We start from the raw sequence: 27738 nt of genomic DNA on the forward strand, positions 1-27738 counted from the left end.
TTTTATAATTTGAAAAGGGGAACAAATAAGAAGCAAAAAACAAAAATCCTTCGGCCACTTTCTCTCCCTTACCAGATGAAATGTGACTGCTCACACGTGATGAGGTCGTGCACATAGAGAATGCGGCCTTCAAACATTGACCTTCCCAAAGGGCAGGGATGGGTTCAAGTTCAGCACAGCCTTTGACATACCTTGGACAAGCCAGAGCTATCAAATGACAGCAGCAACTCCTCAGTGACATTTAGTTTCTGAGTGGTAGTTTCTCTGGAGGGGCTTTCACTCCAGTCCTGGGGCTAAACAACCTGCATATGTGGCTGAAAGAATCTTGTGGCGCTGGGGAAGGAGGGGTGCAAATTTACAGCTGATCCCATCTGCAATTATTCTGGCTTCTGGGGAAAGCTGAACTATGATTCTAATAAGTTTATAAGACAACTTTTATGTTCAAATCGCTGACTCTCTGTCTCTACAGCCGTTCAGTCCCTGCATAATCAGATGAAAGAAAACACACTTAGGCAGAAACGGGGGGGCGGGGAACCCAGAATATTAAAGAAAATAAAACACTGGAAAAATCTATGAATCAGTGACCTTTCTGTTCTTCCCACTCATGCCCTACCAGCTAACTACTTACCTCTGAGCAGCCACGGTTGCAGCAGCATCCAGAGCGAAATGTCTCATCACATTCTCCTCCAAATATTTCTGCTCCCACTTTGTCATATCAGCTTCCAGAGCCAGAATCCTCTCCTCTTTCTCCCGAAGGAGCTCCATCAGCGCAGCGGCATTGTATTCTGAAACACTGGTGGGCTGACAGTTGCCCTGACGCTGTTGGGCCAGATGCAGAGAATCCTCAAGTGAGTGAGAGAAGAACCATGGTGTCTGAGCCCCTATTCTTGGAAAGGATTACTGCCCAGCCTACTTCTGTTTCGACTCTGATTCAGAAAGAAGCAGGGGGAATTCAGATCTCCTCCTAAGGCCACAGGACTTCCTATCATGGGCTTGAATGTGAGATTCCCTTGGCCAGGAAAGGGGCCTGTCATATCAAATTGTCATGCTACTCAGAAAGTGAATTAATGGGCTAAAAACTGCCATCTCTGCCTGCCAGCATAACACACAACAGAAACGAGAATTTTAAAATCTGGCCAGGCACGGCGGCTCGCACCTGTAATCCCAGCACTTTGGGAGTCTGAGGCAGGCGGATCACCTGAGTTCGGGAGTTTAAGACCAGCCTGGTCAACATAGTGAATCCCCGTCTCTACTAAAAATACAAAAAAAAAATTAGCCGGGTGTGGTAGTGCATGCCTGTAATCCCAGCTACTCGGGAGGCTGATTCAGGAGAATCGCTTGAACCTGGAAGGTAGAGGTTGCAGTGAGCTGGGATCATGCCACCGCACTCCAGCCTGGACAATAGAGTGAGACTCAGTCTCAAGAAAAAAAAAATCTAGGATTTAGTTCCTATCTTGCCCGTAACTTGTAGTTATCATTAGCGATTTATGCCAACTTTTCCTAGTCTTGATTTTCATTCATCTAAAACTGAAGAGTGGTACGGCCAGATGATTTCTGAAGACCATTTCTAGTTCTACAATATCAAGGCGTGTATTTGTGTAGCAGCTCTAATTCTTACAGCATCTACTGTTCCTGGAGTTCATGTGAAAATAAAAGGTGCAAGATCATAGGCTTAAAGGATATTTCTGGGATAGGAAGCTAAGGAAACAGACTTTGTATTCACAATTGGGAGGCACTCTGGAGTAAGATTAGGTGGGAGAAAAATGTAAAGATGAGCAAGTGTGTGCTTTCAGTGTTCACGTCAAATGCCAACTGAAAAATAAGCAACCAGGAATAATGTCATTTTCTTGACTTTTTTTCCCCTTTCTTCCTTTAAGTTCTCCATACCTGCTGGATTCTCAGGGATTCCAGTTCCCTCTCCAGTCGTGTCCGGAGACGGTGCTCTAGCTGCTCACGTTTTTCACATGCTGCCTGGAGCTGTACAAGGGCCTGCTGCATCTTCTCCACCTTGTCAACGTACACTTGCTTCTTTTTCAGCTGGAAATCCACGTTGGGTAATTTGCAAGGCGAAAGGAAAAACAGCAAGCAACAGGGTCAATTATGTATCCCCCAAATCCAGCCTTGTGTTTACATCTCTTCTTGTTTTAGAGTCCCGCTGCAAAAAGGAATGGATGGCGAGAAGGTCCTTCACGGTGAGTAGCAGGCTGCCTTGTATTGCTCATACAGAGAATGTGAAGGAATCGAGAGTCCCTTTTAAACCTCTTCCTTCTTCCCCATCTCTATACCTTTCCAAAGTCTACTCCCATCAGTACCATCTATGTTAGAAGGCCAAGTTTTTCAGATTCCCGATTACGCACATCCTTATCTCTGGTCTTTTTCACTCTCATATGGAATATTCTTGGGGAAGGCATATCTTATTTTGGTTACCGCATTAGGCAAATGCTTTAAAAGGGGGGATCTCCAGGAAGAAAGGTTTGCTTTGGTATGGAAAGGAAGCCCACCCCCTTTTATGTAGCTGTCTCTTCTCCAAGTGGGACAAAAAGAGTGATTAACTGCTGAAGGTACAAGGTCAGAATTGTCTTTTTGAAGTCTTTGGTCCTGGTAATCACCCCCATATAATCCATCACTGCTCTCCTGGGAAGTTTCTGCTTCTCAAAAGTAAAGGTGTCATGTGATGGTTCAAAAGCCTTTACCCTCCACCTTGCCTAGCACTGCCTTGCTAGTTCTTTAGGTTATTTGTGATTGCTACTTCATGAGCCTGAATTGGAGACCCTGGGTTATAGTCTCATAACTTTTATTCTGGAACCATAAAAGATCCCGAAAGCCTCAAACTAATGACTCAAAAGTGAAACTAAATGAGTCAAACATTATTATTTCTCTTTGCAAGCCTATAAGCCATACCCAAAAGCAAATGAAGAAGCAAGCAGGGAATAAGAGTGTGAGTTCTTTGTAACCTTGTAGCTTAGAAGCAAAAGTTTGGCTCTATGCAGATAAAATAATGAGAAAGATCTCAGAGCTCTTTAAAGAAGATATGTATCTTCTTTAAAGATATAGATATAGATACATCTATATCTTCTTTAAAGATGTAGATATACATCTATATCTTCTTTAAAGATATAGATATATATCTATATCTTTTTAAAAGATATCTTTAAAGAAGATACACACACACACACACACACACACACACATACACCTATGGTGTATCTATCTATCTGTCTATATCTTTAAAGAAGATATGGGGAAACTACAGGCTTCCCAACTTGTTAACAAATAAGCAGATGAAGCTTCTTGTAACACTTGTGGGGCCCCCTCCATGCTAATAAATCAACTCATAGCTGTTTCCAAAGCAGAAACTCTTCCAAGTGGGGCACGTCTGTCATTATCCTTCTGATGGAAGTTGATGTTAGGGACACTTTCACTCTTCAGATAAAAATATGAAAATATTATTGATAACCTAGTCAAAAAGAAATTCAGGCATCTGATTCTGACTTTTCAACAAATTCCCAAGCTCTTGAGTTACCTAGGTAGATAACTGCAACATAAGAAGTTATCCACCCTACCAGCATTGCCTAACAGCCACTTAGCTGGGGCCCAGCTGGCAGAACCAACCTGACTCCCTCATTGCAGAAACCTTCATGGTAATGAGTCCAAATCACTACTTGGTAGAATTTCCAGTCAGACAGCACTAGCATGTACTGGTGGAAAAACCTTCTTGTCTTATAATGGCCCCCTCCTCAAATTAGAATTGCTGAACTTTCTCTAAGTCGAAGGAATCCTATCTTGTATTTTCCTACCAGACCTGTAGTATGCCTTGCCTAGGTGACTGGAAAACAAAAAACTTTTTCTACTTTTGTTGTACTTCCTTGACATTTCCTTTCATTCCAAGTCTAGTTCAATCTAGCCTTATAAACCAGTTGAGGTGAGTTCGAAGCCTAGATGTTTTTATCCATTAGAACATTTCCTAGGAAATAAAACAAACAAAACACCATCACTCTCTTGATCTCAATAAGTTTAAACCTTTCTTCCCCGGGGTTTGTGGCTGTTTATAACAACATCGACTAGGGCAACCAAAACTTTTGCCTCTGTCTTCCTATTTGCTAAGCTTGGAATAATTGGAGAGAAGGAAACATCCTCTATCCTTCACCTTTTGGGTCTTATAATCCTTATGAGCAATTTAAAGCTGAATGCATTTATTTGTGAACCGCTCTGAAAGCCCTAAGGGAGCAGGGCAATGTTAATACAGAGAAAGTTAACTATAATTACTAAGGCTTACAGCAGTTATACTTAAAGGCAATTAAACTTAGATAGCATGCAGTTCTTGCCTTGGTGGTAAACTACTGCAATGCAAGCTCAGAAAACTGAAAAATAAGCAATCCAGGGCCATGTGGATTTCTTGAGAAAGGAAACCAAAGTATCCTAGCAAAAGCACCCCCGCAATATAAGTCACTGAGCCAACTCTCTGGAAGGGAAATGCAATAAAGGCCCGGGGAGTTGTCTGAGTTGGCTAAAGATAGGCATGCAGGTCAGATAAATACCACAAAGCAAGCCAAAAAATATCCCATTTTGATTTGCCACTGGGATGATTTTCCACAAGGTAGCAGGACCATTGTGGCTGGCATAGTTCTCCCACCTCATTTAAAATGAGAAAAAGTGCAACTCACCCATTAACATCATAATCACCTAGTAAATGCCTACTCTCTAGATAAGTTAGGGTAGAAAAAGACAACTCTTGCATGTGACCAGTGCAAGATCCTAGAGATGCAATCAACAAAGCCAACCATCTTCTAAGTTACACTCTCTACATTTTCTAGATCTTATCTACATGTAAAAAGGAACAAAGACCTACATGCTTTATTGACTCCACTACTATCTTGGACGTTATGTGCTTCACTTTTACCTTAGTCATGACAAATCACCATGTATCTTTATATGAATCAAATCAGATGATGCATTAAGTGCTTAGTAGAGTATATGGTACAGAAAGTACTCCAGGTTGTTTGTTCTTTTTTTAGAGAAAAATTAATACCAAGTCATACACATTCCAGTCCTCTGAACTTTGAACACTCACTCCAGATATCCTTGACATGGCTATCATTCTCTTAGTAACTCTAATGATCACCTCATTGTCTAATTAGACAACACAAATATAGCGATTTCCCCACAGGAAGACATATAACATTAGGCCTCAAACACTTTATGCTGTAGATATCTTTGGATAGCAAGTTGTTCATTGGAAATACAATTAGAAGCAACCACTGAGTAGCTGCAAAGATACTATATTTCTCTCCAAATGACATGATTTGCAAGGTACCTCTACTTTAGGAGAAAGAAATATTTTACCTAAGATCAAAAGTACTATTTAAATAAAGACCCTTAGGCAAAACTAATTCTCTTTCTTTTTCATTCTCTCTCTCTTCCCTCTTTCTCGCTGTGTTTGTATGTGTGTGTGTGTGTGTGTGTGTATGTGACACACACACAGATATACATATCAGAAATTTCTATCTGACAGCACAATGAAAGGTAAAGGAACAAGCTGACAATCAGGAGACTTGGGTTCTAGTCCTATCTGTGCTATTAATAGCAACTTGCTTCTCTATTCTCAGCTACAGAGATCTCATTTGCTTAAAAAAAATGAAGGGGGTTTCAGGAGTCAGCAAACCAAAATGGTCAGCAGCCGCCCAAATCCAGCTGTGTCCATTGATTTTGTCCATAGCTGCCTTATAGCTACAATGGCAGTCGAGCAGCTGGAGTTGCAACTGAAACTGCATGGCCCACAGACCCCAAAGTATTTACAATATGGTCCTTTAGAGAAAAGTTGGCAAACCCCTGGAGAGGTCTTCAGATGGTGATGCAGAGTCCTAGTGTTTGGTGGAGGTGCTTTAGGGGCCACTATAGTGGGTGGGTTACATCAGACGGTTCCTCTTTTATGTGCTTTATGTATTAGGGTTCTATTTAAAATTTCACTTGAAAAAACAATTGCCAGAGCTTTGTATGTGTTATATTCATGTTCACTTTTGTTGTCTTGTATCTGTCTTCCCTAGAGAATGGGCCTCCCACCTTATTTTGCTCCATCATCTTTTCATACTTGATGCTTCAGTACAGTTACATAGCTTAAGGTTACTGAATAGCCCATAATATTTCACCCCTCACTGCCTCTGGAGGTGATATTCTCTCTCTTAGGAATGCCCTGCCCCACCAGGATTTAAGAAGTTAAAAAAAAAAAAAAAAAGCAGGGCTAGATACGTGATCTCAGAAGATCTATAAGAGTCTTTAACTCCCAAATAGGTTATGAATCAGAATCCCCTTCTCACCTTCAACACTGACCAATATCCAAGAGGGCTCAGCCAAATGGGGTCCTAGAATTCTGTACTGACACATTCTTAGAGGTAAAAACAAAAGTTTTGCTTTAGTTTGTGTGTATGTACATGCAAGAAACATACCACATAATGTGTGGTTTTGTCATAAGACCCTATATGATTTATTTTTCTGTTTTCAGTGTTCAAAGAACTGAAGGTTCACTTAAAAAGTTTCCAAAGCCAAGATAGTGGTTCGAGTGTTTGTGCATAATATGAGTTGTGAGGACCACAGATTAGTGACTCTAGTTTCTAATCTAGAGACCAGTACCCATGAGCCCTAAAGATTCTAAGTAAATCTATCATTTAAGCCAAATCCCTCCTGAACATTCAGTGAATGGAGGGAATCCTTTATGTATTAAAGTTTTCTTACAAAATGCCAACTTTCAAGAAGTTGTCAAATCCTTTCCTTGCTTTCTCTAATTCTGTGTTTTCTTAATGTAGACCCCTACACCACGTTTACTCCTTGGCTTGATCTTTAGATCCACTTTCTCTCTAACCCTAACCTGATTCCCACCTCCTACTGTACTCCAAGGTCCAATCTATGGTAGTTTCCTTTTTTGGCTTTATATGAACGGTTTTCAACTGGGGACAATCGCTCCCCCACCCCCTACCATGCCCAACTCTCCAGGGGACATTTTAGCAATGTGTGGAGACATCTTTGGTTGTCACAACTGGAGGTGGGGTGCTACTGGCATTTAGTGACTAGAAGCCAGGAATGCTGCTAAACAGCCCACAATACACAGGACAGCATCCTACCACTACCACTAAAGAATTGTCCAGCTCCAAATGTCAGTAATGCTGAGGTTCAGAAACCTTGCTCAACACTGCAGCGCTACTGGAGATCTCCTTTGTGCCACACTAATACTTTAATGTTATCATGTTATCCTCAGTCACAGACCTCTAGGTGACTGTAAGATTTCTAACTCTGAAACTTAGCATGCCCCACAGTTTTCATCTTTCCTCAAAATGTCATCCTTTTGATACTTCAGTCATCATCATCACTTACCTAATTTTTCCAGTCTCAGAATCTTGGAATTATCATTCTTCCCTCTTTCCTTTGTCTACCATATCCAATCTACCACTATGTCTTAATTCTAACATCTCTCATATTATTTCATTTCTTTATATGTTCATAGCCAACACAGTTTAAGCTATAATAACACCTAACAGATCTTACTTTCATTTGCTCTCCTGATCTATACACACATGCATACGCATACACACAGACACACACACATACACCCATGAGTCCATCCTATATAGAGCTGCTGTAACAGACTTCCTGAAATAGTCATTTAAGAAAAAAAGCAACCGGCTGGATGCAGTGGCTCACGCCTGTAATCCCAGCACTTTGGGAGGTTGAGGCAGGTGGATCACTTGAGGTCAGGCATTCGGGAAAAGCCTGCCCAACATGGTGAAACACTGTCTCTACTAAAAATACAAAAATTAGCTGGGTGTGGTGATGAATACCTATAATCCCAGCTACTTGGGTGGTGGAGGCAAGAGAATTGCTTGAACCCAGGAGGCGGAGGTTACAGTGAGCCGAGACTGCACCACTGCACTCCAGCCTGGGCGACAGAGACTCTGTCAAAAAAAGAAAGAAAGAATGACAAGAAAGAGAGAGAGAGAAGAAAGAAAAAGAAAGAAAGAGCAACCTACTAACCTACTGCACACCCATTCAATTAGTGTTTATTAGGTACCTATTATATCCAAGGCACTTTTAAACCTACCTCCTCTCTTCTTTAGACCAGAGCTGCTCTCTTTCATCCATACCTCAAACTACTTGATGCTTTTATGTTTACCACTCAGTCTACTGTCACACTCTCCTCTGTTCAGCCTAGATATGGCTCTTTAAAATGCCCTTATCAATCTAGGGTCCTACTGCCTTAAAATTCTACCACGTCTACTATGCAAATACTCAAATTTCATATTGGTCTGATCACTTCTTATCCCTCCTTACTAAATCACTAAACTCTCCAAGAGTTCTTCCTTGAATAATCTTACCTGATCCTGATTGCTGCTTTTCTCGATAGCTTCTCATCATGTGTACTGTATTAGCAGTCATTTTTTAAAGATTTCATTCATGTGTGGATTTATTCATTCATTCAACAGATATTTACTGAATGCTTATTATGCATCAGGCCCTATTCTGCAAATGAGAGGAGAAGGGATGTAGCGGGAAACAAGACAAAATTTCTGCCTCAATTGGAAGGCAATATCCATAGGCAACTTAAGGGTAGAGCCCTTCTATTTTCCTTGGTATCTCTCTTAAGTTCTAGTTCTAGTTTGTTGGTCACTATATTCTTGGTGAACAGTTTATATTAAATAACTATTACATTCAAGAACAAAAATGAGCATAGTATAGCTTATCTGCAACACTGTAAATATACAAACAACAAACACACACCTCATAAATGTATTCGCTTTGGCCCAGTCAAGATAAGAGTTCCATATCATTCCTATTCAGAGGTAAGTTTTTAAAGGAAAATCATAAAAGTGGGAGGAAGAACAGTGGGAAGGCAATCTATTGAAGCATAAGGCAAATACTCTTGAGCTCAATCAATCATATGATTTTCCATTACACTTCTGTAATATTTTGAACCAGTTCCCAAATATTTGGCAGATCTCTTAACCCTCTTCTGACTCAGGAAAATCTGATCCCTGCAAATGAATACCACGTGATGGCATCTCTTCCCTCCTTCCAACAACTGTGGGTGTCTTTCAAACTTAGTTTTTAAAGGATGGCTATACACAAAATTGCTTCTAGAGCCCCATTTGTTTTAGCCATTTGCATGGAAGTGACTTAATCATTTAGCTTCCCATTTATTCACTAGTGGACAAAGAACAGGGGTAAAATGCTTTAGATTTAAGAGATCTGGGATTTTTCCTAAATGTATCATTGACTGTATCACCTAATCTGTCTGTACTTTAATGTCTTAATCTGTCAAATGAGGATAACACTTGCAAGGTTCTTTGGGGATATACTGATATATCTGTAAATATTTTTAATGTTTAAAAAATACAAACAAGAAAATACAGATCAGTAGGCAGAAAGGACAGACTATTAATACTAGCTGGATGACCACCAACATACACAAACACTCCATTGGCTAAAGGACATTAAGGCTAAAAATATAAAACTAAGTCCAGTGCCTTCATTGTCTAATTTTCCTCTTCCCTTGTATTGTCCACAACTCCAAACACTATTATACAAATGTCACAACTGAAGTGTATTTTTACTGCTATTCTCCTTCATACCACGGGTTATATGTTGCTCCATGAGCCTGATTTTAGTTTGAGCTGATTTAGTCTTACCCAGGAGCCACTGGATCCAAGTAAGGGTTCATGCTGAAGCAATTTGGTAACACTACCCTGGTATTAGCAAGCTGCCTCCATCCATTGCCAGTAGGCTGTGGTCCACTGGTAGATATTAAAAGAATTGAAGAGTAAAAAAACCACCTCTAAAAACTTTCTACCTCAGGAATAGGGCTCATGTTGTAAAGGCGACTAAAGAGAAACCCACAAAGCTTCCAATTTAGGAATTTCAAAAGCCAAAATCATAGGAAAGACTGAAAGAATTGAGCTCAGAGAGATCACTCCATCTCTATTTGGGGGTAGACATAATTTCTTTCTTGTAACACATTGGGTGGAAAAACACCTACTTAAAAGTAAATGCGGCCAGGCACGGTGGCTCACTCCTGTAATCCCAGCACTTTGGGAGGCTGAGGTGGGTGGATCACTTGAAGTCAGGAGTTCGAGACCAGCCGGGCCAACATGGTGAAACTCCGTCTCTACTAAATACAAAAAATTAGCTAGACGTGGTGGCACAGGCCTATAGTCCCAGCTACTTGGGAAGCTGAGGCAGGAGAATCGCTTGAACCCAGGAGGCACAGGTTGCAGTGAACCAAGATCATGCCACTGCTGTCCAGCCTGGGCAACAAAGCGAGACTCCATCTCAAAAATAAATAAATAAATAAATAAATAAATAGATGGAGGAAGGAAGGAAGGAAGGAAGGAAGCAAGGAAAGAAGGAAATACACTGAGATAAATATGGAGAATGCCATCCTTAGATGAAATGATCTTCAAATAAATCAATAATGCACCAGCAGAACACCTTGGAATATTCCTGGGGGGATATGTATTTTATCTGTATCCTATCAATACTCTAAATGCACACATAATTCACATCCTTGGATCTTCCATCCAAATCTATAATCCATCAAAACACTGGATAAGATTTACCTTCACCAATGAAATCCTATTGTTGTTGGAAAATTATTTTGGAGTATTAGACATATAAATATCTATGCCTATGACATCTTCCTCTAATATCAGGGAAGGAGGAAATTGGTTATGATGCTTTGTGGATAGGTGTGGTAGCAGAAAATTATGTATCTTTAAAACCAAAAAGACAAATCAAATAAGTAGTAAGAGATCTAGAAAGAAGGGAAAATATTAGCCCTTAAGAACAATGGTGGAAATGGAGTAAAACAGTATGAATTTAGCTTTAGAGAACTGAGTAGAATTGCAATGGGACTCTAGAAAATGCACTGGCTACTCTAATACGAGCTATCAATGTGACATCTAAATCATCACTAGCCACTGCAGTTCAGAAAAGGTTAACATTTGGGCCCCTTCTTGTTGAATCTCCATGGCTTTCATTCTAGCCTAAAGCCAAAGAACAAGGCTCACTGGCTCTCTCTGCCAGCCCTCTCACATTCCACACTCTCCCTTCCTGTGCACTCAGTTCAGTAAGCAGCCCACCCGCAGCATCTTCCCTCTTTGATCTTGCCAAGGCCTTTTTCCCACCATCCCTGAAACAATTACCCAAGCCGCTTCCACTCCAGATCATCATAAGACAGCAGCCAGCCAGAAGCCTGGGCTGCCTTGAGCCTTGTGAGAGGATATGCCAGGCATCCATCGAAAATCTCCAGTGAGGTCAAACTGGTAGGGGGTGGGGAGGCTGTCTTTGAATGGGAGAATACCGTGGTTGCTGTAGGACACAGAGCTCTTTTGACTTGGAGTTTAATGAGCCTCCACTTCAATAGGACCTACGTGTCCCGAAAGATAAGGGCAAGGACGGAAAGGCACCATTTACCTCGTTCAGCTGCTGCTGCAATAGGGGCACAGGGTACACCCTGGTTCAAGACCTGGATCAGAGTGACTCACCAAGAAAACAGGTCTGATTTATAATTACAGTGCTATCCCCTCCCCAGCAAGATACCTCCTTCCTGGATGCCAGCAGAGCCAGGTCCATGAAAGAATGCACTGAACTTGGGAGCAAATGGAAGCTGTGATTGCAGCAGAAAGTTCTTTGTAAGCCTGAGGCAACATTTCTATGTAGGGTTTAGAGCACAGTGATTGCAGAGAACTTCAGGCAAGAGAGTTAATGAGATTAGCAAGAAGGAATGAATTTCAGGAAAAGAATCTAAATGAGGTCTTTGTAAAGAGAAAGATATAAATAAATGCAAGGGTCCTCTGACCATTAAAGTAGTCATAACCTTTCCCTGACCACCTTAATGCAATGAGAAGTAGTTACCTGAGTGACCTTGTACTTAGAAAGCTGAGAAAAATAGTATCCTAACAAAAGGTCTAATTTGAGAAAGTTTCCCTAATTTTGATTTGCTAAGTAGGCCAGAGAGGTTTTCCTTGGAAGAACTTCTAAGGCTCGAGAAAAAAGGAAAGTTCATGATGCCATTTGTAAGCTATCACTAAATTATCTGTTTATATGGGACACAGGCAGGTTATCTAACATATCCATCTGCCTTCAAACACAGCCTTACTTGAGCCATTTCCAACAGACAGAAGGATAACTCTTCTATTCATGAATACCTTTCTTGGTTTAGAAATGTTCAATGATTTTGTGAAGCAATCACAATGAAGGCTCCTTCTTAGATCTGTTCCAGAACTACCTGCTTACCCCAAATACCTCCCTGATGATGTTCCAAACTTTGAAATTTCAGCCCTGAAAGAGCAAAACCTAATGAAGACTGAGTCACAGCAGAAAAGCAAAACTTTAATTAGCAATTTCCTATATCTGAGGATAAGCAAAAGGGATGTTTTCCTTTGAACAACATAGAGGAGACACGACAAACAGCACCCAGGAGCAAATCCAGCTCTGAGAGACTGGTAAAACAAAAAGGGAAATAAGAACCAGTTGATTTTCTCTGAGATGTGGTCTTCCAAGGCTTTATATGTGCTAGAAGTGAGCCGGCTTGAAAGTCGGGAAGACATCACATGGCCTCTGAGATTCCGCTGGGTAGAGGGTGGTAAGCCTGCTCTCCCAGTCCAAGGTTTCACCTCCTTTAGCAAGAGCAACTCAGAATTTCCTAACAATTAGACTCCATGTGAAAGCACAAATTGGATGAGGACTAAAAACTTAACAATAATTGATGACCTCATTTGAAATAAATGCCATCATTCAATCCCAGCTCAATACTTAGAACTTCTTTATGTTGTAAAGCTACATACATATTTTGGGGAGGGCCCCTGGAAAACTACTAAAAATCTCTAGGACTAATGCCCAGAAAAGCCTCAGAAGTCTGAAGCCAGAAATATATTTCAGGCAACCTTTTCAGCAAGGGCTGCCCAGTGGGAACTAGAAATGAACATTTTCTCCCAAAACATATATTATTTTCATTATTTTCAAACAACCAGTTACCACTGTGCCCTCAGATGTTGCAAAGAAAAATGGTTGCAGACACTCTGTCCCCATTTATCTCCAACTGGCTGAGCACCCTTCCCGGAGGGGCAGCAGGACTCTCTGTACACCCCAATCTCAAAGCAGTCTGGACAAGTTTCTCATAGTCTTTTGAAAAAAGAAAGGCCCAACGAGTGAAGCAATTTTTAAAAAACTTAAAAGATGCAGAGGTTACTAAATCTGAACAAGCACCCACATTTTCTTTTTGGGAGGTGAACCAAAGGATGATTCAGACAGGGAGAAAGGCAGCAGGGTTTAGGGAATGAAGAGTCATGAGATACCAGTTTTATTTCTGGCTCTACCCAACACTGGCCATGTGACCACCAGCAAGCTACTTCTTCTCAGCAGGTCTCTTAGCTTGCCCTTCTCTAAAAGAATTCAGTCTTACCCCATCCTGTAATTTTCTCTGGAATGTCCTCACAAAAATGTGAGGGAAGGGAATATATGAGGTGTAGCAAAAGGATGCGATAAGCTAGACATCAGGTAAATACAAGTCTTCTCATTTTCTGTTAAGCAACTTAGCATAGTTCTGACATAGACAACTGATGAAGCAAGACATTAACCTGATTTTATACCACCTGAAGTTGGTATTTTACCAAGTCAGGCTAAGGGATATCATGAATTAGATGGCACTACCCACTGGTAAAGTGTGTATTTATAGCCCAACTCCAACAAGCATTTTAATATCCAAAAAAGAAAGCAGAGGAAATTGATAAGTTGGGAAATCTCCAGGAACTAGACCTATTCTTATTGAGGGAAAGGAAGCAAGCAATGAATGAAGGCAGTATAGATACCTCATATACAATAGTCAGAATGCTTTTTTAATGGTATTAAATTTCTTTTGTTTCAAATCTATTTCTCAACTTTGTATGATGAAGGCTACTTTTTCCCTTAAAACAATTTAAATTTCAGAGCAGAATTCTGTGAGATATGAAATTTTCTTTACCAAGTTACACTTTAGCATCAATTTTTGCTGGAACACACCCATCCCCTGAAGGGCAAAACATCTAAGAGTTAGTAGTCCAGTGCAATAACAACTGACATCCAAGATAAATTAATGACAAGCCAGCAGCAAATTTCCCTGTATTTCACATGAGTACAGTTTGGTGTTGCAATCAAATAGCATCTATGTCAAGTCTAATCAGATACATATTAATCATATGCTTAAGAGTTTTGGGGCCCTTGCATTTGTCAAGGGAAAGCTTCATCTCTGCACACAAATAAATGACAAGCATTCCTCCACGTAACTATTTTCTAGAGCTAGCCACTGAGAACCACAGCACAGCTCTTGGACGGTGCATTTTTTCTGACATAAACCGTAAACTGTCCCTGGGTCCCATCCTGTCTCAGACCTCCCAAGATTGCTTCTATTCAAAAACCAATCTGCCAAGTAAGTCCAAGTAAGTAAAGATATGGCCAGCAAGAATCATTTCTGACCTGAGAGGGGACTGACTTCCCACTAAGCCCGGGTAGACAAGGGCTGTTCAGATTTCAAAATCCTTAGAGTACTTTAAGCTACCTCGAATTATTTTCTAGTTGTATAAAGTTTTAAAATACCTGTATTGCAGAAATTAAAATATACATCTATACATATACATATCTATACATTTATATCTATATATACATTTATATATCTGTCATAGTCTTAAGATAGGGCCAAGTATATAGTAAAAGCTTGGAATATGGGGGCAGTGAGCTTATCATACAAATGAACAAATGGAAATTGTTTCTTGACCCTGGTGATTTCCTATTTTGGAGCAAAAGAAAAGAATTTACCAAGAAGAGAAAAGAAAGCAAAGCAAAGTCCACTCACATCAGCACAGTGGAAACTAGGAGCAGCAGATGGCACCTCCCTATTGGGGATTATGCAGCTGCCAATTCACCACATTGTGGAGCCCAGTGTCCCTGATTTCCCAGCCCTCCTACCCCCAGGCTCATATGCTACCTGAGGAAACCATACCTCTTCTTCCAGCTTTACCACCTTGGCCTGGGCGTTACTCAGGGCCTGATCTCGGATTTCGATGTGTCGTCTTTGGTCCTCATTGGTAGAACGGGCAGTGGCCAGCTCTGCTTCCAGCTTCTCCTTCTCACGCTGGCTTTCTTTATCTGTCAGGACATTAAACGTCAACACTGCCAGCCTGGAGCTGGCTCAAAGCCTTACCTGAGCAAAACTGACACATCATACCCTTTACTAGATAGCCTACTGTCCTAGTGCACAGCTGAAGAACCAGTATACCCAAGATCTGGACTCTATCACTGGCTCTACCACTAACTTGCTGTAGAAATTCAGAAAAGTCACTTAACACCTTAATGGTTGTTGAGCAGAAGCAATGAGAAAATAGGTGCAATGTGTCCCAAAAAGTATTAGGCATTACACAAAGAATACACACACACACACACACACACACACACACACACACACCCACCCCTCAGAAGAAAAGGTAGACTCGTCCCCTCAATTTTATTTCTTCCAAATTGTCTTACACTGGCAAAAGAGCAATTGAGCTCAAAACATTTTCCCCATTGTTTCCTCATGACAGTACATTAAATAGAACTAAAAATGATATTTCATAAACTGGATAACAGTTCAAGCCCACCCTTCATGCACTAACATTACTTTGTAACTGAGATAAAGTCTACTTGACAACATGTCCTCTCCACGGAAAACGTAACCCAACATCACCCCCTAACCCAACTCACTTTATCTCAGCATCTGCTTCTCTTGGGAATCCAATGTCTTTTTCTTTTAATTTTTTTTATTATACTTTAAGTTCTAGGGTACATGTGCACAACATGCAGGTTTGTTACATATGTATACATGGGCCATGTTTGTGTGTTGCATTCATTAACTCGTCATTTACATTAGGTTTATCACCTAATGCTATCCCTCCCTCCTCCCCCCACCCCACGACAGGCCCCAGTGTGTGATGTTCCCCTTCCTGTGTCCAAGGGTTCTCATTGTTCAATTTCCACCTATGAGTGAGAACATGCAGTGTTTGGATTTTGTCCTTGTGATAGTTTGCTGAGAATGATGGTTTTCAGCTGCATCCATGTCCCTACAAAGGACATGAACTCATCCTTTTTTATGGCTGCATAGTATTCCATGGTGTATATGTGCCACATTTTCTTAATCCAGTCTATCATTGATGGACATTTGGGTTGGTTCCAAGTCTTTGCTATTGTGAATAGTGCTGCAATAAACACATGTGTGCATGTGTCTTTATAGCGGCATGATTTATAATCCTTTGGGTATATACACAGTCAAAGATAATACAGTAAAACTGAAAGCCATGTTATGCTTTTATCCTACTCCTTCTCTGGTAGGATAGGCTAGGTGTGGAGGGAACACTGTAAAGAACAGGGCAATGTTAGATGGAAAACATCAGGATCAGAGGAAGAAAGGCAGCCATTTCACCTGAAAAAAAATCCTCTATTTGCGAATCTCCTTTTCTCCCTTTAAGCCTATTAGCGTTTGAAAGTTCAGTTTTTTTAAATAAAGTAATCCAATATGGCTGGGCAGGGTGGCTCATGCCTGTAATCCCAGCACCTTGGGAGGCTGCAGTGGGCGGATCATGAGGTCAAGAGATAAAGACCACCCTGGCCAACACGGTGAAACCCTGTCTCTACTAAAAATACAAAAATTAGCTGGGCATGGTGGCGCACGACTGTAATCCCAGCTACTAGGGAGGCTGAGGCAGGAGGCTGAGGCTGAACCCGGGGGTTGAACCCGGGAGGCGGAGGTTGCTGTGAGCCGAGATCGCGCCACTGCACTTCAGCCTGGTGACAGAGCAAGACTCCGTCTCAAAAAAAAAAAAGTAATCCAATATGCTTGTGTGCTTACACACACACACATATATGTATATATACATATATAAAAAAATGTGTGTATATATACATATATAAAAAAATGTGTGTGTGTATATATATACTTGCATATATACAAAAACATGTGTGTGTACATATACTTGCATGTGTGTGTCCATGTGTATACAAATATACTCTCTGACCTTAGAATGGAAGAGCTTAGTGGGCACATAATGGTCTTTCTGGCTTGGGTTTTAAAGAGAGCTCAGATGAGCAGCATCTATATGAGGGTTTAATAAATATCTGTGTATGGATATAAGAAAAATAGAGGAAGAAAGCACCAGTATGAGACAGTAGCCAAAACTATAATTTTTAGGAGAATGAAAGAACATGATCACAAGCTAGCATTTGTATAAGTTAATAGAGATTTATAAGTAATCTCTAAACAGATTTTACACTTTGTTCCATATACTATTCTTATCTCAATCTGCCCTCTTCTAGTGGCTGGCTGTACCTTGTTCCAGTACCCACAGCTAATGAGAATATCAGAATATTATACCTGAAGTGATATCACTGAATTCCAACAAAGTAATTCTCACTCTTCCCAAATGATCACTTAAAGATTTCATTGCTTATTCCTAGTTGTAGATGTCTGTTAGTGAAATGGACCCCTTGTGATTCCAGCACGGGGAGGGAAAAATGAACCATCATGAAACACGCCAGGGCATTCTGTTCTTAACAAGGCCTGCCCTCAAGAGAAACTATTTAACCAGAACCTAATCTATGAGTTTTTGGGATTTTGTTTGCTTGCTTGTTTGTTTCCAGAGCCTAACTGACCCAGGGGAAAGGAAACCTCCAACTCCAGTATGCTCTGGCCTTCTACACGAGAGAAAGAAATATCCAGCTGAAGCCCTTTCTAGTGATCCTGCACCACCTAAAGGGGTGAAAAAAAACCGAGATGCACTTGTGAAGTTCAGTCCAGAGGTACAGGCTCAGTAAAAGACTGAGATCTAATCATAGGTCTAGAGCATTTCCCTTTTCCCCAGATTTTACCATCACATCCCGAAAGGCCTATTTACCGCAGTCCCTTTTACCCCGTACGTCAGGTCTGCCATTTCACACACGCAAAAAAAAAAAAACAAAAAACCTGCAAGCCATACTAAAAGGTGAAATACACAGTTTGAAAAGACAGGGCAAGCATCAGAACCAGACCCCGAGATAAGGCAGGGATACTGGAATTAACAGACTGTGAATTTAAAACAAATATGATTCATATACTAAGGGCTCTAATGAAAAAAGTAGACAGCATGCAAAATCAGATCAATAATATAAGCAGAAAGATAGACATGTTAAGAAAGAATCAACAATGCTAGATGGTAAAACAGAGGTAATTTTACCATCTTGTTTAACCTCACAATATTTGTAAGGATCAAATGAGATAGAATATTTATTTAAGTGAAAGAAATGTTAGAAAGCACAACCAAACACCAAAAGAACTTACTACATAAAGCAGATGATGATCATCATCACCACGATTAATAATGAGAATCTGTAGATTCAAAACCTTTCATTGTGATACAACAGATTGTGTATACTAATTTTTAGTATGAGAAGGTTGAGAGTCACCTGACCTATAAAATTAGCAATTCCATGTTTCTGAATCACTTCATTATAACTACAGGGGACCATGACACAAGTAGTTATGTCCCATGTCTTTCCTCTCCTCTTAACTAAGACAGACCTCACACCAGAAACTCAAACAAGTAGTTTTGATTTTTTGGAGGTTAAGTGCTCTTCATCTTGAGACTCAAACCTTAAGTTATAGGAGAAACTTCAATAGGGCAGCCTCACCTTCCTTCGCATTCTGACTTTGCATTTGGAAAGGAAGGAACATTTGTTGAATACGTATTGCATACCAGGTATTGTACTAGCTTAATCCTCAGAACAACCATACAAGGAAGGTACTATTCTCTTCTCCCATTTGCATATGAGAAAACAGAGACCCAGACAGCTTGACCAACTTGCACAAGGTCCCACAGTGGGTAAACAAGTAGTGGAGCCCCTATTTACACCCAGATTGGTTCTACTATACTAGGCTGCCTTCTTCTAGGGTTGAGTTGGTTTGGTTTCTCTAGGATTCCTGCAGTACATTCTCCAGAGAGGCTTTTCAAGAGGGCTTTCCTTTCTCCTGCCACAGTTCCAACCATGCAGGGCCCTGTCAATGTCCCAAGCCAAAAGAAATTAGGAGGGACAAGAGTCATGCTCTCTTCCCTGGCTAGTTGGTGAACTTCACTTTTCCCTCCTAGAGCCATTTGACAGTCTTTTGCTCTGCTGGTAATACCGTCTGATTTACTAAGTTAGCACATTGTATAAACCTGTAGAAGAGCTCCTAGGACACCTGAAATACCATCTCCATACAGAGAGGAGTATGATCTAGCTGATCCAGAACAAAGAATCTATACGTTTTGTTTGTTTTGATCTGAAAGTCTGCCACCCTCTTTCTGCCAGTGAACTAGCTCTGAGAGCAACTGTGATACCACAAAAGCAATTTCACAAAAATTTGTACTAGGCACTGATGACACCAGAAAAACTACATTCCTTACTCTAAGATATGTTGACAAAGGAACAGGAGGTACACGGAAAAGAAAAAGAAAAAACCTGTTCTGAAGCCAGAGCACAACAGAATAACTCAGGAAGGGAGGGCGGTATTGTAAGTGAAGATCAAACAAACTTGTAAAAGCTCGCTAGAAGCTGCATGGAATGAGTTGAAAGGGTCATTTGGAGACCCAGCAAAGATGGAAGAGACTGACAAATCCCTACTGAGCACAACTACAGCCAGAGCTACACTGAGGGAGGCTGGGGGGAGAGGAAACCAGCTACAGGCATCTGCAGAAATGAGAGCAGTTCATCTGTTTCTCCCCGAGTAATTCTCCCTGTGGACTCAATCCACTACGAAGTTTTTATTGCTGGTTTTATTAAGGCAATTGGAAATAATTAGACATTGTCTAGCTGGGTGGGGTCCATTAGAGACCGATAAAGAAGAAGATTAATTCATTGTCATGGTCCTAGGAGTATTTCCAGACAAAGGAAACACTATTATGAGGAAGACACAGCTCTGCCCTCCCCCACATCCTCCAACTGTGCAGCCAGAGTCACTAGTTCAGGCCATAGGATTAGCTCCCCTTGCAATCTGCCACTGTGTAACAATAAATACTAGATGCCTAACAAAGGGAGCCCCAGATACAGGTGAAGTATTCCAAACACTATCATCAATCCTGCACATTAAACCTATCTCTACCAGAGCCAGCACACGGGATCTTCTAAGAAAATCCCTTCAACATGAAGGGACCTCATGTTCAGTAAGGCTCTTTATTTAGGTAGCAATGACACTAGCAGGGATTTCAACAGGCTTCTCTAGTTTAATGCTGAAGGAGCAATGTGATGTGACAAGATGTTGTGGCAAGCAGCCTTCTTGGCTTAGGAGGAAAAGAACAGAATCTTCCAACTTCATGCCTGAATAGGAAAAACAATCCTTAGGTGATATTGACTCGGCCCTGGCTGTTCTAAAAGGCTAAAGAGAACAGTGTAATCTTTTCACGCACCTTGCTCCCATCCACACATTAATACCTGTTTCTGCAGTTTGCAGACTTACTTTTTGCAAAGAGCTGCGAGATGGTTTTTCTGGTGTCCTCTGACCCTTCATATTCCTTCTCCGCAAGCTGCTTGTTGGCAGTCTCTAGACGCTCTGTGGAATTTGGAGACAATCAACAGGGTCTCAAATATAAACTATCATGCACATACTATTGGCCCTCTAAATACTGACCTTTGCTAAAACAAGCCTGTTTCTTCTTGTTAAACAGGAATGGGTGACTAACATGAGTTTGCAAATGTGAATCCCAAAATAATACTAGACCATGGCCGGGGAGGAGGAGGTAAGTATTTAATGCTTTCACTCCTCACTGCCAAAACCTAAGTTAACTGCAGAATTCTAAATTTCAATGAAATTATCCTTCTCCAAATATATAAAGATATCTTTCATTAACCAGAGAAAAAGAGCATCACAGTTACTACAAAGTCTTCAAACTCATGTAATGTCAAAGCTAGAAAGGGACAACTAGCAGCACGTAGTTGGGCTGCCTGACTTTAAAGATAAAATAACCAAAATTCAAAGATAGATAGTAATATCCCTGACCGGGCACGGTGACTCATGCCTATAATCCCAGCACTTTGGGAGGCCGAGGCGGGTGGATCACCTGAGGTCAGGAGTTTAAGACCATCATGGCCAACATGGCAAAACTCCTTCTCTACAAATACAAAAATCAGCCAGGCATGGTGGCACACACTTGTAATCCCAGCCAGCTACTGGGGAGGCTGAGGCAGGATAATCACTTGAACCTGGGAGGTAGAGGTTGCAGTGAGCCAAGATTGTGCCAGTGCTCTCCAGCCTGGGTGACAGAGCAAGATTCGAACTCAAAAAAAAAAAAAAAAAAAGAGAGAGAGAGAGAAAAAGCAATAAAGAAAGTACCATCCCCAAGTCAGTAGTTTTGAACGTGCTGAAGGCACTTTAAAGTAGAAATATTTCCCAAAGTCTTCAATATTATCAGGTGAAAGTCAAAAATAAAAGGAGTCAGTGAGTCCTGGAAATAAGAGAGGACATTATACTTCAAGCTTGCACGGTCCAAGGGCATGCCTCTGCAAAACCTGTTAAAAAGAAGAGGCAGCACCTATTGTGGGGGTGGGCCAGGTGGGTCCAGGGGTCCCAGCAGGGATCCTGCCTGATAAACACATCAGCTCATCGCTCAGAAGACCAGTGAGGTGCATCCACACTTTGATCAATCAAGCTTGGGACTGAGCACTATTGCAGTCATAAAAAATTAGCCTGGCACATGCCCAGCCATTTACTGCCCATACCGGTGGGTTGGACAGCCCCAAAGAGCCTAGTTGAATCTTGCTCAGCCCTTCCCTTCACCACCCTGCAGTTGCTTCAGAAGCACAAAGACAAGTCCTTTGGTTCCCTCACCTCTCAGATCCCTGTTGAAATCATGCATCCTCCGAATCTCGCCCTCTAGCTTGTTTCTCATGGCTTTCTCTAGGGCCTCTCTTTTGGAGGATGACTTCACGAGGTTCTCATATGCCTCTGAGACGCGCTGGATTTCTGTCTCCACCTTAACAACAACAGAAAAGAAGATGGTGGTGATGGTAGGAGGTTGATGGGGAAAATGGTCTGAAAACAAACATGCAAATCCTCGGTGACAGCTTCTTCCAGGGCTCACAGATGGCCAGGAGGCAAGCATAACACAGTCAGACGAGAAAAGTTTCAAGGAAGGATCTCCACCTTCAACCATAAGCTTAGTAATTCACTCATGGTGTCATGGTCTTTCCTCGGATTAAAAAAATAGACACTTTCTACCTTCAGAGGAGATGGTAAGACAGAATAAATTTTATAAATGGTTATAAAGAATTTTAATTTCTGAAGAAAACTCTTAATTTTGAAAATATTAGTAATAATATATATAGTATATAGATACTTTATTCCAAAGCATTCAAAGGGCTTTCACACGTTGGTTCCAGTCTGTACTGATTATCTGCCTAATAAGCAGGATACCTCTTCTCATTTTAGCAGAGAGAAAAGTTAAATTGCCTCTGAAGAGCAACTGTCAGCAGCAGAGACCAACCCTAAAAACCCCAAGCTTCATGAAGCAGTTCAGTTCAATGTAACAAACATTTACCAAGGACCAAATATTTATACCAACTCTTTAAAGTACTATTGGGGGTGTGTAAATATGAATGAGAACATTTTCACTGCCCTCAAGGAGGTTTCAATCCAATCGAATGAAAGAATACAGGGCAACATACATCTTTAAGAAAAGTAGAAGTAGTGCCATAAAGTACAGACAAGGAAGAAGTTATTCCTGTTTGGGGGAAGTGGGGAGGAGAACAGTATCTGGGAAGAGATGGCATTTAGAGTCAGATCCTGAAAGCTGGGTCAGATTTCAATGAGCAGAGGTGAGGGGAAGGGTATTCTATTCTGAGTAAGCAAATGCATTCCCAGAATGACCAGTCGTCTAATTTGGCTGGACACTGTGGGGTACACAGAGGGAACCTGGCGAGATATGGCTGCTAAGATAGACTGGAGTCAGATCATAAAATGCTTTTAATGCCAGGCATTTGGGCTTTATCCCATAGTCAGTGGGAAACCAGTATAGATTTTTGAACAGAAATTCACAATCAGAGTTGTGTTTTATGACACCCCTGCAAATCTCATAAAATGGGGAAAATAAACTCAAAGAGAAAGAGTCTTGCTCTGAATCAGCCACAATCAGGCAGAAAATGAGAAATTAGACTCCACAGTCTTTCTGTAACTAGTATAGCTCCATTGCACATATAATAACCACACAGATATTTGCATATAATTTGTATAAGACAAATAAACCTATGGTCTATTAAGCAATTTTCAGATTAAATTGGACTCTGCAACCATTCTGCATTCCTTCTGTGTTTTCCACTATCCTGTTTAACAAAGCTCAGGGTACTTTATGGGGAGAAATATCAGGCCCCTAGTGGGACACTAGAGGAAAGGTAAGGTTGCCAAACCAGTCAGATTCAACACGCCTCCATGTCCAAAATTCTGCCAGAGACAGGACTGCCTGCAAACAAATAAGGCTTACACCACGGAAAAGAGCAGACTCAAAAATGTTTTTCTCTTCACAGATGGCACCAAGATAGCAGCACAGAAGGTGAAAACTGGTGAATGGCATTTAGAGACAAGATCTGCAAGGCCTGCGCCTGATGAAGCTTTTGCATGAAACTCAAGCACTGGGGACAGAAAATAAACATTTCTATCTGAAAGAGCAGGCTTGGTGTTGGTCTGCTCTGGGCAGCACTTATAGTTCAAGGCTGTCCAGTTGTGCACAGAATGCAACACCTGGAAGGCAGTCCCTTTCCTCAAGGTGTGCAGACTGCTATTTCAAGTATTCAAGATACTAATCCTTCCCCTACCCACTGTATAGATACTCTATCCTTCAAAAGGGCAAGTCCCACAGCTCTCAGTAGGGCCTTCCAGGAAAAGCCATCACAGAAGGATAGATCCATTGGTTTGGGCTGGGTGATGGTGGGGGCAGAGAGGAGGGTGGCAGCGGGTTTTCCAGACTTACTCTGTCTACTTATTCCCCTCATGAGCCTCGGGCCTTTTCATTTCCTCCAGCACTACCTGGGATCTACCTTAATTTTCGCCACTTTTCTTTTCCTCTCCTGCTCCACCTTCCCCTCTACTCTACCTCGACACTGGGTCAGCCTCTACTTTCCCAACACTCAAGCTGTTCCAGTTACACTTATTTGAGGCATCTTTTCCCATCTTGGGGAACAAACAACAGCAATCCTATTCTGTTCCTCTTCCCTGTCACTGGCTGAACCCACTCCCACACACACACATACACACACACACACACACACACACACGCACACACACAATCACCCTGGATCCTTTGGCAAAAAGGGTCTGTAGAAGAGCTGGGTTCATCCTTCAGTGTTTGTATCAAAGATGGGCTGGGATCACTCTGAAGAGAGAGTTTGGAGAGGGGGTGTCAACTGCTAACCTAATCAGCCAGGTTGGGTTTCCAGTGTATGGATATAATTAATTTATTCCACCAAAGTGATGGGGGCAGGGATATAGTTAAAATGAGGGGGTGAAAATACAAAATCAGGGAATAGCCGGGAAGAAACAATTCTCAGAGCACTCCAACAACCCTCATCCAGATTTAGGAAAACTAAGAGACAGGGAAGCCATTTTCCTATATAAAAATCCTGTTTGCCAGGTGTAGTGGCTCACGCCCGTAATCCCAGCACTTTGGGAGACCGAGGCGGGAGGATCACCTGAGGTTGGGAGTTCAAGACTAGCCTGGCCAACATGGAGAAACCCCGTCTCTACGAAAAATACGAAATTAGCCAGGCGTGGTGGCACATGCCTGTAATCCCAGCTACTCAGGGGGCTGAGGCAGGAGAATTGCTTGAACCCAGGAGGCGGAAGTTGCAGTGAGCCAAGGTTGCGCCATTGTATTCTAGGCTAGATGACAAGAACGAGGCTCTGTCTCCAAAAAAAAGAAAAAATCCTCTGCTGATAATAAGCCCCCATCTCCTTTAGGCCCCCAGATTTGATGTCTGTTTACAAATACTCAGCTCCATTCAGGCCTCTGAAATTTCTACTCCTGGTGTTTCCTAAGGACAGAGTTTCTGGACAATACAAGGCATCCCCCTGTCCCTTCCCCACCTTCACCCTCACCTCTCTGAACAATTCACATTGTAGGGAGACCAAACCACATGAGCTCCACAATGACAAAAGCTGCAAAGAAGCTGCCAAAGGCATAACGCTATTCACCAGCAGCCCCTGGAAGCCAAGAGCTAAGGTTCCTCGCTTGGGGTACTCCAGAGCTAAAGTCCCAGCTGCAGGAGCGGGGCGGGCAGAGAAGAATGTGAACTGGAGATACAATCCTTTTTCTATTTCCTCAGCCTAGGGCTGTCACCTGTCACCCAGCTGTGGTGTTAAGCCCCTCCTGCCCCCAACACACACCAGAGAAAGAGAGCAGATGTTGAATTTGAGCTGCAGAGAGGGACCAAATCAAAGGGTGGGGAGGAGGGATTGTTGAAAGAGAGTTACTATGAGAACTCCCACTAGGAAAAGTATTCTGAGCCTTTTCCAGAACAAGGCAGGACCGCTCTAACTTTAGCTGGTGAGATTTTTCTAGGAACTACATTTATTTTTACATTTAAGATTCAAATTCATATTTGGGAAAATGTGACCAAGACAATGAGCCTTAAGGTGCTGTCAGATCCTTTACCTATACAGGCATCACCAGTATTCTTATCAAAAAGTATCACTGCCTTTTGGAATTCTAAAAGAATCAATCACGTTTTCTTTAGGACTATGGCATCAGGAAAAACTGTATAATTATTTTTCTCCTCGCGTAAATGTAAGACATTACTTCTCCTAGGTAGACAGGTAGAAGGCTTTTTCCGAAGTTTGACCCACATCTAACCTCCAGATATAAAAGTCCTGAAGATCTGCCACAAGTAATGCTGGGATTCACAAGTGGACACTTTAATGTGGATATTAAACAAGTCCCACAAATACGACTTAGAGGCCCTAATATCCCAAAACGGAAGCCTCACCTTCTGCAGTCTTGCCACCTTCTCATAGCATCCTTCCAACTCCTGCCGCAAGTTCCGATTCTCATCTGAGAGGATCTCAACCATCTGCTGGGCTCTGGAAACAATGGCAAAAGGGTCTGCTGGCACTGGCTGATAAGAAGCAGAGGATGGCTGAGCCCGAGGCATAGCTGAATAGGCCTCTCCTGGCTGCTGCTGTGGCTGCTGCTGCTGCTGTTGGTGGTGATGATGATGATGGTGCTGCTGCTGCTGTTGCTGCTGCTGCTGACTCAGGCCAGGTTGGGAGAGACGATAGTGATCCCCCTGGTGAGCCTGATTAGGAAGGAAATGCTGCTGCGGCCTAGGCAGGTGAGCTGAATGGTCTCCCTGGTTTGGGACCAAGGGGTGTCGGGCAGGAGACAATCTAGTGGATGCTGGAGATTGTAGCAAGGGCAAGGACCCCCCAGAGGTCAGAGAAGAAGTAGGGCTGTGAGGCTGAGAGCTCCTGGTTGACAATGGCAATGAGATGTCCTGCGCTTGCCTGTAAAACATGAAGGGCAGGTGCGGGTTAATTTCTCTCCCAAGGCACTGGGGGAGAAGGGCTCACAAAAGTGAGATGAGGAGGCTTCTGATGCCCCCAGGACACCTGCAAAACAAAGAGCAGGCAGGGTCTGACTATGGGGAAGTCTAACCCTGCCTGCTCTATCTCTGCAAAGACTACAGCCCTTTTCCAGCCTGACCTTCTGTGACTCTGCCTGACAAACAGAGGTGTGATCCCATGAGGGTCAGAACCAGACAACCTCCATGGTCACTTTGTGAAAATCACAGTGATACACACTTGTATACCCATTTGCTCAAGTCTAAACATTTCAAATCATTCTTCTACAAGGTAATTTTCATCTCATCATTTTAAATTAAACCTTTTCTGACATTATACATGTGGTACAGCACACATAAAGATCCTAGTTAAGAAACTATGTTCCATTTGCCAGGAAGGAAACAATGAACAGCCATAGAAACCACCCCTCATCTTGCTATCTGCACCTCCCTTTAGTAATTCATACATTCACCAAAAAAAAAAAAAAAAAAAAAAAAAGGCAAAAAAACCAAAAAAAACTATTCAAGGATTGGTAGATACTTATATTACAGACACTAAATAATTATTGTTGCTTCCAGTTGTTAATGATTTAATGATTCCCATTAGCAGTAACCATAAAAAGACTTGAAGAGGGTTACAAGCAATGCTAACATACTATTTTTGGTGTAATGAATCACAAAATGTAAGAACTGGAAAGGCCTTATAAGAAAATTATTTAGTTCAACCCCATCACTGGACAGATGGGGAATGAGGTCCAGAAAGGGGAAATGATCTGCCAAATATTAGAGTGGTAGTGCCAGGGTAGAATCCTTCTTTCCCAATTCCCATTTTCTGGCTTTTTCTACTACCATAATATATTGATTTCTGTGTACTGATATTCAGATTTCCAGCCTATTGGTCATAGAAAGTTCCAGAAAGAGACCTTTGGCACATTATTTAATGTGGCTCTCCCATTTTTGTACCCAATTACCAGGTACAAAATGCTAACATCTAGGTATAAACAATTCCTACCTAATGACTATTAGCCATTAAGGGAAACAATTAGAGTATGTGGATGGATCACTTCCACTGTCACCACTACCAGGAATAATATCTGTCAGTGTGCACTGAAGACAAAAAGCTTGTTCAATGAGATC

General features: G+C 41.7%; 1 protein-coding gene across 4 annotated transcripts in view; it reads right to left on the reverse strand.

The window, feature by feature from the left end:
* AMOT (angiomotin) overlaps positions 1–27738 on the reverse strand; it is a 67393-nt gene that overhangs the window by 15324 nt on the left and 24331 nt on the right. For all 4 annotated transcript variants that reach the window (XM_031660715.1, XM_031660716.1, XM_021932638.2 and 1 more), the window contains 6 exons: positions 26029–26545; positions 21884–22028; positions 20516–20608; positions 15020–15165; positions 1888–2037; positions 629–819 (listed from right to left, as the gene is read on the reverse strand). In XM_031660715.1, coding sequence (XP_031516575.1) covers positions 629–819; positions 1888–2037; positions 15020–15165; positions 20516–20608; positions 21884–22028; positions 26029–26545 — 1242 coding nt within the window. The remainder of the gene's footprint in view (positions 1–628; positions 820–1887; positions 2038–15019; positions 15166–20515; positions 20609–21883; positions 22029–26028; positions 26546–27738) is intronic.

Source organism: Papio anubis, chromosome X (assembly GCF_008728515.1).
Source record: "Papio anubis isolate 15944 chromosome X, Panubis1.0, whole genome shotgun sequence".
Taxonomy (NCBI): domain Eukaryota; kingdom Metazoa; phylum Chordata; class Mammalia; order Primates; family Cercopithecidae; genus Papio; species Papio anubis.